At 34.8% G+C, this 13697-nt stretch overlaps 1 protein-coding gene across 1 annotated transcript; it reads right to left on the bottom strand.

Moving 5' to 3' along the window:
* Positions 1–8982: 8982 nt before the first annotated feature.
* Positions 8983–9915, bottom strand: LOC143669023 (olfactory receptor 2W3-like). Its single transcript, XM_077143594.1, has one exon. It carries the CDS (start codon positions 9913–9915, stop codon positions 8983–8985), a length of 933 nt encoding a protein of 310 aa, XP_076999709.1.
* Positions 9916–13697: the final 3782 nt, after the last annotated feature.

Here is a 13697-nt window from a genome sequence, read left to right as displayed (position 1 = left end):
CATCCTCTCAAACATTTATAGTTCCCGTTTAATATTAGCCGTTCTTATAGGTATGCGGTGGTATTTCATTGTAGTCTTGATCTGCATTTCCCTTATAGCCAATGAAAATGAGCCCCTCTTCATGTGCTTTTGAGCCATCTGTATTTGCGCTTCAGAAAAAATGCCTATTCATAATTTTAGCCCATTTTATAATTGGGTTGTTTGTTCTTTTATTGTTGAGTTGTATGATTTTTTTGTATATACAAGAAATCAAACCTTTGTCCAATATGTGATTTCCAAATATTTTCTCCCATTGAATTGGCTGCCTCTTCATCTTTTTGACAAAGTCTTTTGAGGTGCGGAAGCATTTAAGTTTGAGGAGTTTCCATTTAGCTATATTTTCTTTTGTTGCTTGTGTTTTGGGTGTAAAGCTTATCAAGCTACCTCCTATTACTAGGTCTTGAAGATGTTTCCCTACATTCTCTTCTAGAAGCTTTATGGTGCCAGTTCTTATATTTAGGTGTTTGATCCACTTTGAGTTGATTTTGTGTAGGATGTAAGATAGGGGTCCTCTTTCATTGTTTTGGCTATTGATATCCAATTCTTCCATGCCCAATTATTGAAAAGACCATTTTGTCCCAGTTCAGAGAATTTGGGGGCCTTGTCAAAATCAGTTGACCATGATTTGGTGGTCTATTTCTGCACTCTCAATTCGATTCCATTGGTCAATGTTTCTATCTTTGTACCAGTACCATGGTGTTTTGATCACTGTGGCTTTATAATACGTTTTAAAATCAGGGAATGTTAATCTTCCCACTTCATTCTTCTTTTTTAGGATGCTTTTAGCTATTCAGGGTCTCTTTCCCTTCCAGATGAATTTGGTAATTAGCTTTTCCAAATCTTCAAAGTAGGTTGTTGGAACTTTGATTGGTAATATGTCGAATCTATAGATCGATTTGGGGAGAATTGACATCTTATCTATATTTAACCTTCCTATCCATGAACAGGGAATGTCTTTCCACCCATTTAGATTTCCTTTGATTTCTTTTAGCAAAGTTATGTAGTTTTCTGTGTACAAGTCCTTTATATCCCTAGTTAGGTTCATTCCTAAGTACTTGATTCTTTTAGTTGCTATTTCGAATGGATTTTTTTCCCTAACTGACTACTCAGCTAGGAGGAGTATGGAGAAATGTTACAGATTTTTGCACATTAATTTTATATCCCACCACCTTGCTGAATTTGTTTATTAGCTCAAATAAATCTGCTGTAGATTTCTCAGGATCTTCCAAATATAGTATCATATTATCTGCAAATAATGAAAGTTTTACTTCTTCCTTTCCAATTTGGATGCATTTTATTTCTTTGTCCTGCCTGATTGCTCTAGCTAGAACTTCTAGCACAATGTTGGATAATAGTGGTTACAGTGGGCATCCTTGTCTTGTTCGTGATCTTAAGGGAAAGTGTTTAGTCTCTTTCCATTGAGTACGATGTTGGCTATCAGTTTTTCATATATTCTCTTTATCATACTGAGGGAGTTTCCTTTGATTCCTATCTTTTGGGGTGTTTTTATCATAAAATGATGCTGAATTTTATCAAATGCTTTTTCAGCATCAATCAAGATGATCATGTGATTTTTCCCTTTTGATTTGTTAATTGCTTTTCTTGTGTTGACACATTCTTACATTCTTGGTATAAACCTCACTTGGTCATGGTGTATAATTCTTTTAGTGTGTTGCTGTATTCAATTTGCTACTATTTTGTTGAGAATTTTTGCATCTCTGTTCATTAGGGAGTTTGGCCCTGTACTTTCCCTTTCCTATACCAGCTTTACCCTGTTTTGGTATTAAAATATTAGCTTCATAAAATGAGTTAGTTAGAGTTCCTTTTTCCTCAATTTTTAGGAAAAGTTTGAGCAGGATTGGTGTTAATTCTTTTTGGAATGTTTCATAAAATTCCTCTGTGAAGCCATCTGGCCCTGGGCTTTTCTTTGTAGGAAGACTGATTGAATCTCTTTACTTGTAATTGGTTTGTTGAGATCTTCTATTTCTTCCTGAGTCAGTGTAGCTTATTTGTGTGTCTCCAGGAATTTGTCCATTTCATCTAAATTGTCTAGTTTGTTGGCATATAGCTGTTCATATTATCCTCTTATGATTTCTTTTATTTCTTCAGGGTCTCTGGTAACGCACCCCTTCTCATTTCTGATTTTGTTTATTTGCATCCTCTCTCTTCTTTGTCAATCTAGCTAGTGGCCCATCAATTTTATTGATTTCTCAAAGAGCCAACTTTTGGTTTTATTGATTCTTTGTATTGTTGTTTTGTTCTTCCATACATTTATCTTTGCTTTAATCTTTGTTATTTCTCTTCTTCTATATGCTTTGGGGTTGGTTTACTGTTCTTTCTCAAATTCCTCCAGGTGTACTGTTAAGTCCTTGATTTTTGCTCTTTCTTGATTTTTAATATAGGCATTTAGGGCAATAAATTTCCCTCTCAGCATACCCTTTGCTGCATCCCATAAGTTCTGATAAGTTGTATTCTCATTTTCACTCACCTCTAGATAGCTACTGATTTCACTAGCAATTACTTCTTTGACCCACTGGTTGTTTAAAAGTGCGTTATTTAATCTCTATATATGTGTGAATGTTCTCATTTTTTTGGTGGTTGTTGAGATCCAGTTTCATCCCATTGTGATCACAGAAAGTGCTTTGAATAATTTCAAAATTTCAATGTTTTTAAACTTATAAAGACCTGTTTTGTGCCCCAGCATATGATCTATCCTGGAGAATGTTCCATGAGCACTAGAGAAGATGTATATCCTTGTGTTTTGGGGTGCAATGACCTATATATGTCTGTTAGGTTTAATTCTTTATCAAGTTATTTAACTTTTCTATTTCCTTGTTGATCTTCTGTCTAGTTATTCTGTCTGTAGAGGAGAGAGGTGTATTGAAGTCTCCTACTATTATTGTTGAAACATCTATTGCTCCCTTCAGTTTTGCCAATGTCTGTCTCATGTACATTGGAGCTCCTTGATTGGGAACATAAGCATTTATGATTGTTATATCTTCTTGGTAAATTGACCCTTTAATTAGTATATAGTGTTCTTCTTTGTCTCTTAGGATGTCTTTACATTTAAAGTCTATTTTGTCCGATATTAGTACAGCTACTCCTGCTATCTTTTGGTCACAACTTGAGTGGAAAATCTTTTTCCATCCTTTCACTTTCAATCTATTTCTATCCTTGCATTTAAGATGATTCTCTTGTAAGCAGCATATAGCTGGATTATGTTTCTTAATTCATTCTGCCAATCTGTATCTTTTAATTGGTAAGTTTAGTCCGTTAACATTCAAAGTTATTACTTTGAATCCATCATCTTATCTTTTTTATTTTATTTGTCAGATCTATATATTCTTTTCCCTCTTTCTCTTTGTATTCTTTAAGTTACCCTTAGTGGTACTCTTCATTTTTTGCCCTCCTCCAGACCTCCTTCTCCTGTCTTTTTTTTCAGCTGGCAGAACTCCTTTAGTATTTCTTTTTAGGGCTGGTCTCTTGTTGACAAATTCTTTCAGGACTTTTTTTGTCTGTGAAAACTTTAATCTCTCCCTCAGTTTTGAAGGAAAATTTTGCTGGGTACAGAATTATTGGCTGGAAGTCTTTGTCTTTCCGGATGTTGAATATATCAAACCACTGCCTTCTTGCCTCCAGGGTGGTAGTTGAGTAGTTTGAAATCAGTTTTATTTGGTTTCCCTTGTATGTAGTAGATTGTTTTTCTCTTGCTGCTTTCAGGATTTTCTGTTCCTCTTTAACATTTGACAGACTGATTAGTATGTGTCTTGGGAACGCCTATTTGGATTTATTCTATTTGGAGTTCTTTGGGCTTCTTTGATTTGTATATTTGTGTCCTTTATGAAGGTTGGGAAGTTTCCCCCCATTATATCCTCATCTACTCTTCCTAGCCCTTTACTCCTCTCTTCTTCTTCTGGGAAACCAATGATTCTTATATTTGTGTGCTTTGTTTGCTATCATTTCCCTGAGATCCAATTTAATTTTTTCCATCTTTTTTTGCCTTTTGCTGTTTTAAGTCTTCAAAGTCAGTTATCCTGTCCTCTATATCACTTACTCTTTCTTCTGTCTCTTCAAATCTGGAGTTGTGTGCCTCTAGTATGTTTTTATTTGGTTAACAGAGCCTCTAATCTCTGTGATATCCATTATTTTTCTATTTATTCTTTCAAATTCCTCTTTATGTTCTTCTCATGTCTTCTTGATCTCCTTTGTGTCGTTTGCTATCCCACCAATTTTATTAAGTAGAGTTGTATGATATCTTTGATTAGTTGTTCTAGCTTCTGTGTCTCCTCTAGTGTTTTAATTTGGTCATTAGGCAGGGCTATATCTGTCTGCATTGCGATATGCTTAGTGATCTTCTGCTGTCTTCGTGGCATATAAATATCTTGATTGATTTACTTTGGGAGTTGATTTCTTTCAGTAGTCTAAGGCCTTGTGTTTGCAGGAAGGTTGTACCGCAGGAAGCATGGTATGGGGTGGGGTACTCAGTGTGGTGATGCTTTTCAGGGCAGGTATGTACTCAGGTTGGGGGTGTTACACTGATGCCTGTGAATGTGGGCACTCAGCAGCCAGGGAGTATGTAGCTGTGTGAGTGCATGATTATGGGGGGAGTAACCCTGGTGTGTGCTTGTCTAAGGCATGGGGCTTTTTCAGGGCATATGTAGAGCTGTGGCAGCAGGTTAGCATTATGCCTTTGTGGGTTGGGGGCAGATGTGACCTGGTTGAGCAGGTCAGAACTTTCTCAGAGATGGGAAGTGAGACTGAGGGCCATGCACATGCGTGGTTCTAGGACTACTGTTCCCAGAGCTGGATGATGTGATTAGGGACCTGTGTGCATGCGTAGGCCTAGGAGTGTGCAGAGTCAGGGGGCAGGTGAGGCTGTGCGACACTATGGGCAGGGGGAAGGGGTACCTGGGTATGGAGGTTAGTGCCCGCAACCTTTATGCACTGACAACAGCCTACAGGGAACAGGGAGGGGGAGATAGTGCTCTGAAGGGGTGCAGGAAGGGTGAGTTGGGCTGCACTTGGGTTGGAGGTGTGGGGTAAGTATGTTGACTGGGGACTGATGGGGTGATGGCATCTGGAGTGTGGGGAATGGGAGTGGGTGATGGGGTTCTGGTACGTGGGGTACACACCAATTTTTGTAGTAGCATTATTCAAAATTGCCGAAAGAAGGAAGCAACTTAATTGTCCATCAACTGATGAATGGATAAGCAAAATGTGACAAATACACACAGCAGAATATTATTCAGCCATAAAAGGGAATGACTTTCTGATGCATGGGACAAATGTTTATGAACTTGAAGAAACCATGTTGAGTAATATAAGCCAGACACAAAAGGACAGATTTTATGATATCCCCAATTTGCAACAATTAGAATAAATAAACCCATAGAGGAAGAATCTAGACTGTAAATTTCCAGAGGATGGATGAAGACAGGGGACTGGTGGTTAAGGCTTACAATGTACAGAGTTCCAATTTGGAATTATGGAAATGTTTTGATAATGGGTAGTGGTGATGATTGCTCAACATTGTGGATGTAATTAACAGTATTGACATACATGTCTGAATGTGACTAAGAAGGGTAATATTAAGTTTTATATGAAGTAATAGAACAAAAATTTTTTTTTAAAAAGTCATGGATGTGCACTACACAAATAGTGAATCCTAAGTTAGACCATGGACTATAGTTAATACTGCAATTATAAAAATGTTCTTTCATCAATTACAACAAATGTACCACACTAATGGGGATCACTGTACTTTATGCATATTTCTATAAATCTACAGCTTTTCTAATTCAAAAATAAAAAATGTATTAACCTTAAAAAGTAATAAGTTGGAGGCCCTTGATCAGCAAAAATTAACAATACAGAGATTTGTGAAAATGCAACGATGATTCACCAAAAACTGTGAATCTGGGTACTGACCCTAATTCCTTGTCCTCAGAAAATAAAAACAATAATTAGCCCAATTAGACAGATCAAGTATTAGAATTATGAGCTCCTCATTTCAAATTAATTTCATTTAAGAAGCAAACTATAAAGACACTCTTGTAATTCAAAACTCACAGTATATATGATAATAACTTACAGAGAGGATGGATTTGAACAGAAGCAAAGTAATATTTGTATTTGGGATAATGATGGAATCTAAGGTGCGTGGTCTGGGAATCAAACCCGGGTCTCCAGCTTTAAAGGCGAGCCTTCTACCACTGAACCACCAGTACACCCTAAACTTTTAACAAACCCTAAGAATCAGTACAATATAGATATATCTTGGCAGTGCCCAGAATGATATTAATTTACAAATCAATAGCAAAGATAAGAATTTTAAAACCCCATAAACTTAGAAACTTAAAATCCTCATTTCAAGTAACACCTGATATAAAGGAGATATCATACTGGAAATTAGAAAATAATTAGAACTGGACAAAGATAAGATTATTGCAGACAAAAGCTGCTAGAATGGTGTTAAAACTGTATTTAGAAGGGAAATTTTTAGCCTGAAATGGTCATGTTAGATGAGAAAAAGTGTTAAGATTCTAAGCATCTAATTCAGCAAGTTAGGAAATAAGAATATAAACCCCCCAAAAGAGAAAAAATGGAACAGTAAAGAGCAGAAAATGATGAAATAAAGATATAATTGAGAATATGGAAATAACCACAAATCTCATCTTTGGAAATACTTACAGGCAGATTTCTAGAAAGACTAACTGAGTAGAAAGAGAGGGAGAAGGGAAAGAGGGCAATTAAACAGCATTAGGAACAAAAAGGAGGTCATTCAAATAGAATATAGAAATAAGGTGAGTCCAGTTTCTGATTGGGTATGAATGCCATGTTAAGAAATTTAAAATTATTTGGGAAAAGACAGGAGAGAGACTTTGAAGATATTGAGTAAAGGTTGATTTAAAAAATTATCCATTTTTTAAGAAAATAACTGTCACCGTTATATTTGGATGAAATGAAGAAGAAATCAGACTGTTAAATGAACTAGTTAATGTTCATTGACTGATTAGGGCCTGAATAGTTTGTGTTGCAGAGGACTTCAAATCAAGGTAGAAATATGTGCCAAGATATTTTTTAGTATTTTCAATCTATGTAAATATTCCTTTTATTGGAGGAAAAGATGAATCAAGGGAGAGAAATATTTTGTTTACATAGGATGAGTTTGATTTACATAAGTTAAATTGGTCTGTTACATACTTAATTTTTGCCAGAAAATAGTGGGAAATATAATGCCTGGTGTTTGGAATCAGTCTTTGCATACTGTTTGGACTTGGAGGTCATCTGCATAGAAGAGAAAATTGAAGCAACAAGAATTGTTACTGTGATATGAGTTAGTGTAGAGGGGAAAGGGAAACACTGCAAGTACAGGATCACCTAACGACTTGAAAAATAAATTGTTCTGACCCGGTTTTACTCCAGGAAAGCCCTCCTTTTTCATTCTCTTGAATGACCTTATTATTCTTCTACTCCGTATACAAAAGGATATTACTTAATACGGTACCTAGCCCATAATGAAAGCTTAATATGGCTTTTAAGTAAAATAAATACAAATAAATGTTTCCAATTAAAAGAAAACAATAAAATAAAATTACTTGGTAAACTGTTTTTTTCATTATGTTAAAGCTATATTGAGTAATGTCTACTTGAAATTTTTTTATAGATAAAGTAACTACTTAAAGAGCTCATCAGGATAAGACCCCATCTTTAAGATGACTCATAGTGAGAAGACATTCTTGAATAAGTACCATTTTCTTCTATTACCAGAAAAACATTAGGATATAAATCCTGATTCTCTCATATATTATAGGAAAATCAATCATGTAACTTTGCACTAAAGCTCAATCTTCTCCAGAGAATGAAATTTATAGATATCAGAAGAGAGAAAGTATTGTAAATATTTTGGCACTCTATTGGCTTAATTCCCTAATAAAAATGACAGCTATACAAACTAGCCATAAGAAAGATCATCATCATAAAGGCATAACTTGTTAGTTGAAACATGGTTTTGTTGGATTTTATTTAGATGCGCCCACTTGGAAAGGAGGAGAAGAGATGTGTGACAAATCGTACAAAGTTATGTAAATTAAATTTTATCTAGAATCTGGCTAATTATTAGCATTCTTTTGAGGTTTTATATTACATGTTCCCAAGCCTCACCCTTGGAGTTTTTTTTTTTTTGGATGGGTGAGAATATTTAAGTGAGTTTTCAAATTTCATTTTGAGAATTATTTGTTCCTATTAAATAAGTAAATGTAATGTTACTGTCATAAAAACACAGTCCTATCTAGTTAAGTTGGCCTGATCCTATATCAAACAAAGAAACAAGTCTCTTTGCTTTGGTGAGAAGGTGAGTTTATTGAAGATGCATTCACTAGAAACTGGAGGAAAAAAATCTTTCCAAGACCAGCTGAAAGTGAGAAAGCTGACTTTAGCTTTTATAGTTCAAACAGACAAAAGTCCAGAAGAAAGCAGAGGAAAAAAAAATCTAAGTGGAAGTCACAGGATTCATTAAAATTGAGTAATGGTTGCCTGCTTCATTTTGTTTGGTCAGCATATCCTGTTATCTGGCAGGCCCTTCTCTCATTGTTGAGTGTTGAGTACTTTGATCTCATCCTTCGAAGAGAGGAAGGTATTGATAAATATTGCATATGGGTTTCGTCCTGCTTTAGTTAATATCTTATCCCTACAAGCAGAGCTGGGAAAATATCTCATTAATGTAATCAAGAACAGAGAGTAAACAGTTGAGATTAATTGCAGCAAATTATGCCAGCGATAAATTTTTGGTTGAAATGAATCAAAGCTGCTTGAGTGAAATGATTATAATAAGCTTTTCTAGGTACTAGAGTCTATACTAAGCATTTTCCAGCTAAGGGATTATCTTGGGCATTTTTCTAACTATCTAGCTATCAGAAGAATTTAGGAAAAGTCACTATCACATTATTTTCTAGACACAAGCCTCTTCAGTGCACCCTTGACATCCTTGTTTCTCAGCGTGTAGATGACAGGGTTCAACATCGGGGTAACCAAGTTGTAGAAGAGCGTAAGGAATTTTCCTTGGTCCTGAGAAGAATTATTACCTGGTTGCATATACATATAGATAATATTCCCATAAAACAAGGAGACTACAGTGAGATGGGAACCACATGTGTTGAAAGCTTTTCTTCTTCCTGCAGCTGATTTGATTCTCATCACTGCTAGGGCAATGTAGCTATAAGATATGAGAATAAGGGAAAGGGGGACTAGGACAATTATTACTGATAAGATGAAGACTGTGCTCTCCACAACCACTGTGTCCACACAGGACATTTTTATCAGAGCTGGCATCTCACATAGAAAATGCTTCACCCTGCATCTACCACATCGCTGCAATTTCATAGTCACTGGAGACATAACCAGGGAGTTGAAGAGTCCAACTCCCCAGGCTACAGATATCAACTTCCAACAGAGCTGGGGGTGCATAATGACAAAATAGTGAAGTGGCTTGCAGATTGCAGTAAAGCGGTCATAAGCCATGACTGCCAAGAGAATACATTCAGTGCCACCCAATCCCAGGAACATGAAGAGCTGGATGGCACAACCTGTATAACTGATGGTCTTGTCTGGGCCACATAAGTTGAAAAGCAGCTGAGGGATGGAACTGGTAGTAAAGCACAGGTCTAGGAAGGACAAGTTAGTAAGGAAAAAGTACATGGGTGTGCGGAGGCAAGGGTCCAGGCAGGAGACCAAGATAATGATGGTATTGCCCAGTAGGGTCAAAAGGTAGAAGATAAGGACAAACACAAAGAGTATCTGCTCTAGCCTGGGTCTGTCTGAGAAACCCAACAAGATGAAATGTTCCTGGCAGCTCTTGTTGGTCATGACAGTGGACATGCAGGCAAGCAGATGGGAACACACCACGTTCTTAACGAAGCAGGCTAAGGAATTGTCAGAAAGACAAGGGTGATATTAAGTAATCATGCACAATAATTACATAAAATTTCAATATGCTGTTGGGGATACTGATTATATATTTTAGGGAGAATACTTCTTTTTATTGGCTTCTTTTAGTTCTCTTTAAATACCAAAGAAGGACAGATCATTGTAGAATATTTGGAAAACCTAGACATACATAAAAAATAGGAAAAGATTACTACACTCCAGAAAAAAATACAGTTGCTATGTTGATTTATTTTCTTTCAGCCTTCTCTTATGAGTATAAAATCATTTAACACAATCTAAATCATAGAATATTTAAAGATTTATATTCTGAATTTTCTCTCATTCAAAAGTACATTGTGAGAAATTGCTTTGGCTTAAAAATTCTATTAAAAAGAATTGCTAACATCTGCATAGTTGTAGATTTATCCAAGCATTTACCTATAGCTAATAATTAAGGATATTTACAATATTTTAAATGTCTTTATAGATTATGGAAGTGCCTGTTTTACTGCACTCTAACCAGCATGTTTTTTCCCCTACATTTTTGTCAATTATTTGGTCCAAAGTGTTATCTCATCTTGTTTAAATTTGAAGGTATTGGCAGCAAGTTTGGTCAATTTTTTTATGTTTATTAGTTCGTTGCATTTGGGAAAACATTTGTCAATGAGTTGTCAAAGTCACAAGTCAAAGAAAAACCAATCAATGTGACTACCAAACAATGACTTTTTGCATAATAATGCATAACAGATCTTTCAACAATGCCTTTTTGCATAACAATGAAAAAAGGAGTAATAGTTGGTTTTATTTTACTCAGTGGAATTCAAGGCACAACTTTTTAAGAATTATCAACAGCTGACTCCACAACAACATACAATTTTTCCAATAAAGAATGAAAACCCCCCAATTCTACATTATCTTTATATGAAGTTCTTATTTTTCCTACCTACAAATATATACTCACAAATTTCACAAAATCAAAAGTTTGTGAAAGACACAGTTATGTAGAGTTTTTGATAAATATTATATTTTAATAATTTCTTTTTTTTATGAATGATGTTTATATTTATACTTTTTAACTGGACATAACTGAGAGTTAGACCTACCATTCTTCATTTCAGCAACTTTTTAAAGTGGTACCAATGCCAAAAATAAGTTCGATTTTTTTTGGGGGGGTGCATGGTCTGGGATCATGGGAATTAAACCCGGGTCTCCCGCATGGAAGGCAAGCATTCTACCATTGAAAAAAATGAGCTTGATTTGAAAAAGTTTAATACATTAACAGAGACTGCTCTCATGTAGCTTTACAAAAATAATATGCTATATTCCCCTAAGAAAAGAGTTAATTGTCAAATAAGCAAAATCCAGGTAAATCGATTTGTCATATTTCAAATTGTCAGATCAATTAAAAATCATAAATATGGACCTTATAAAAACTTCTATACAGAAAAACCTCAAAAACCTTTCAATACTTTCTAGAACCAAAGATTCACTTGATTGCCTTATATAGTAATTAGAGAGGTGAAAGTTTTAGGCTTGCTTGAATGTGTCAAAGGCACTGTCAAAATCAGATAATTTAAAACACTCAAAGATGATTTTATGACTTACCAAAAAAGAGGACATATCTATCTTAAATGGATAAAGATGCTTCATGAAGAAGAGTTTGTCTCAGTACCCTCTCTGTGGTCTTATAAAATAACAACTTCATTACCTCACCAGATCGCAGTGGAGTTAGAGCTTTCAGTGTCACCTCTTCCACAGGTACATAAAGAGCTTTATGACTCTACCAGTTATGCTTTAACTAGTTATGGTATCTAGTTCCTACTATAACCAGTGATCATTTCTGACCATCTCGAACAAAACCTAGATCCAGGAGAGGCAAGCGATTGAAAGGATCCATCTCCATCTCTATACTAGCATTTTATACATATTGATTTGTATAAAATTGATATTTACAAATATATATTATTTGTAAAAGTATCTTGCACATTATAAACCATCTTATAGATATTAATAAAAAAACATTATAAACAGGAAACACCAGATTTGTGTTAAAATGATCAAGAGATGAACTTGTTCCATGCTATTTTTAGTCTAAATACAAGCAGTTTTATTGGCAAAGACAAAACAATTTTAGACAGTTTAAATTAATTATAGCTGTATAGGTAGCCTGAAAATAAATCTTTTGACTGGAAGTTGTATTCTAAGTCATTTAAAAAGGGATCTGTAAATAAATATGTTAATACAGTCTTAGGTCAGAGAAGTTAAGATTATTATCTTTGACTTGTACATTTTTAAAATAAAAATTACTACGAATATCTACATTAAAAAACAATACCATATTCAATGGACATTTATCAAACTTTTTGTTAAATGCTGGAGATATAACAATTACTAAAACAGATAGCAATTGAACTTACTGATGTCAGACATTCATCAAAATTCACAAAATTTAATATATAATAATTATAAATATTAATGATCCCTTATGTAGTGGTAGGCACTGTGCTAAGCATTTTCATGGACTGTTTTAGTTAATCTTTATTCCTGAATTAGCGGTATATAAACATTAAATAACTTACCAAAGTACACACAGTTAAGAAGTGGTAGATACAGTGTTCGAATCCAGGTCTGTTTGACTCTCAAGACAAGTTTCTAAACACCATGGAGCTAAAACAGAAAGATATTGTGTTAACCCACGATTCTGATATCACCCATTAGATTCAGCTAAAGTGAATTGAGTCTTTTGAGTCGTTTAATTACTGGTTTGGTCCCAATTGAAAAAGATCAAAGAGGTTTACATATAAGGTAAATTAAAGCTAAAGAAATGTCTCCAAATGTCAAAATTTTCTAAAGCAGAGAAAAACACGTGATTATTTGTCAGTCCAAGATTTGTTAGATTTTAAATAAAAATTCAAATATAACATTATTATGGGTCAAGATCAACTGCTAAATGTAGCATTTTTTTTGAAAACTGGACATTGCACATACCTAAAACAATTATTAAAAGTATATGGTTGGGGCAGTACAACAGTGGTTCAATGGCAGAGTTCTTGCCTGCCATGCCAGAGACCCAGGTTTGATTTGCCCATGCCAAAAAAAAAAAAAAAAAAAGTCAAAGAGTAAAAATAGTCCAAATATGGAAAAACTTTAGTTACAATTTGGCAAATGTTTAAATCAATACTTACAGCCAGAATATATGTTTTGTACAAATGAGGAATGTGCATTGTGAGTGTGGCAGATAATATTGACTGCGCCTACTTTTTCCCTTTTTACTGACTATAGATTTTCTTTAGGTATTAGGTGGGTAGAAATGTGATCAGATATACAGGAATAATTGTGACTTTTTTCTAAGACAGTCTTGCTCATCAGGTTATCCTTCACCTGTGATGGGTTTGGAGATGTTAGAAAGCTGACATCAATCTTAGCTCTGTACGAGCAAACTGCCAACAAGAGTTGGGAGATGTATAATAGAAAAAGAGGTGAAAGGAAAACAAGACAAGAAAGAGCATTTAAGTGTGGTGGGACAGTATCGGAGTTTGAGTATATCATAAAAGTCACACAATCAGTGGAAAGAATGATAATAAAATAGCTGGTGGTTGTCAGTTAAAGCCTCATCTATAGATACTAAAATCGGCACATCAAGAAATCAAGATCTAAATTTATATTTAGAATAATTAAAATGAACTAAAAACCAGAAATAGTTCATTTTCATCCTTGGAGTGTGCACTTTGGTG

This window comes from Tamandua tetradactyla, chromosome 25 (assembly GCF_023851605.1).
Source record: "Tamandua tetradactyla isolate mTamTet1 chromosome 25, mTamTet1.pri, whole genome shotgun sequence".
NCBI lineage: Eukaryota > Metazoa > Chordata > Mammalia > Pilosa > Myrmecophagidae > Tamandua > Tamandua tetradactyla.
This window is presented reverse-complemented; position numbering and strand designations above follow the sequence as displayed.

Coding starts and splice junctions, on each gene's coding strand:
- LOC143669023 (XM_077143594.1), bottom strand. CDS start 9,915: ATGTCCACTGTCATGACCAACAAGAGCTGCCAGGAACATTTCATCTTG.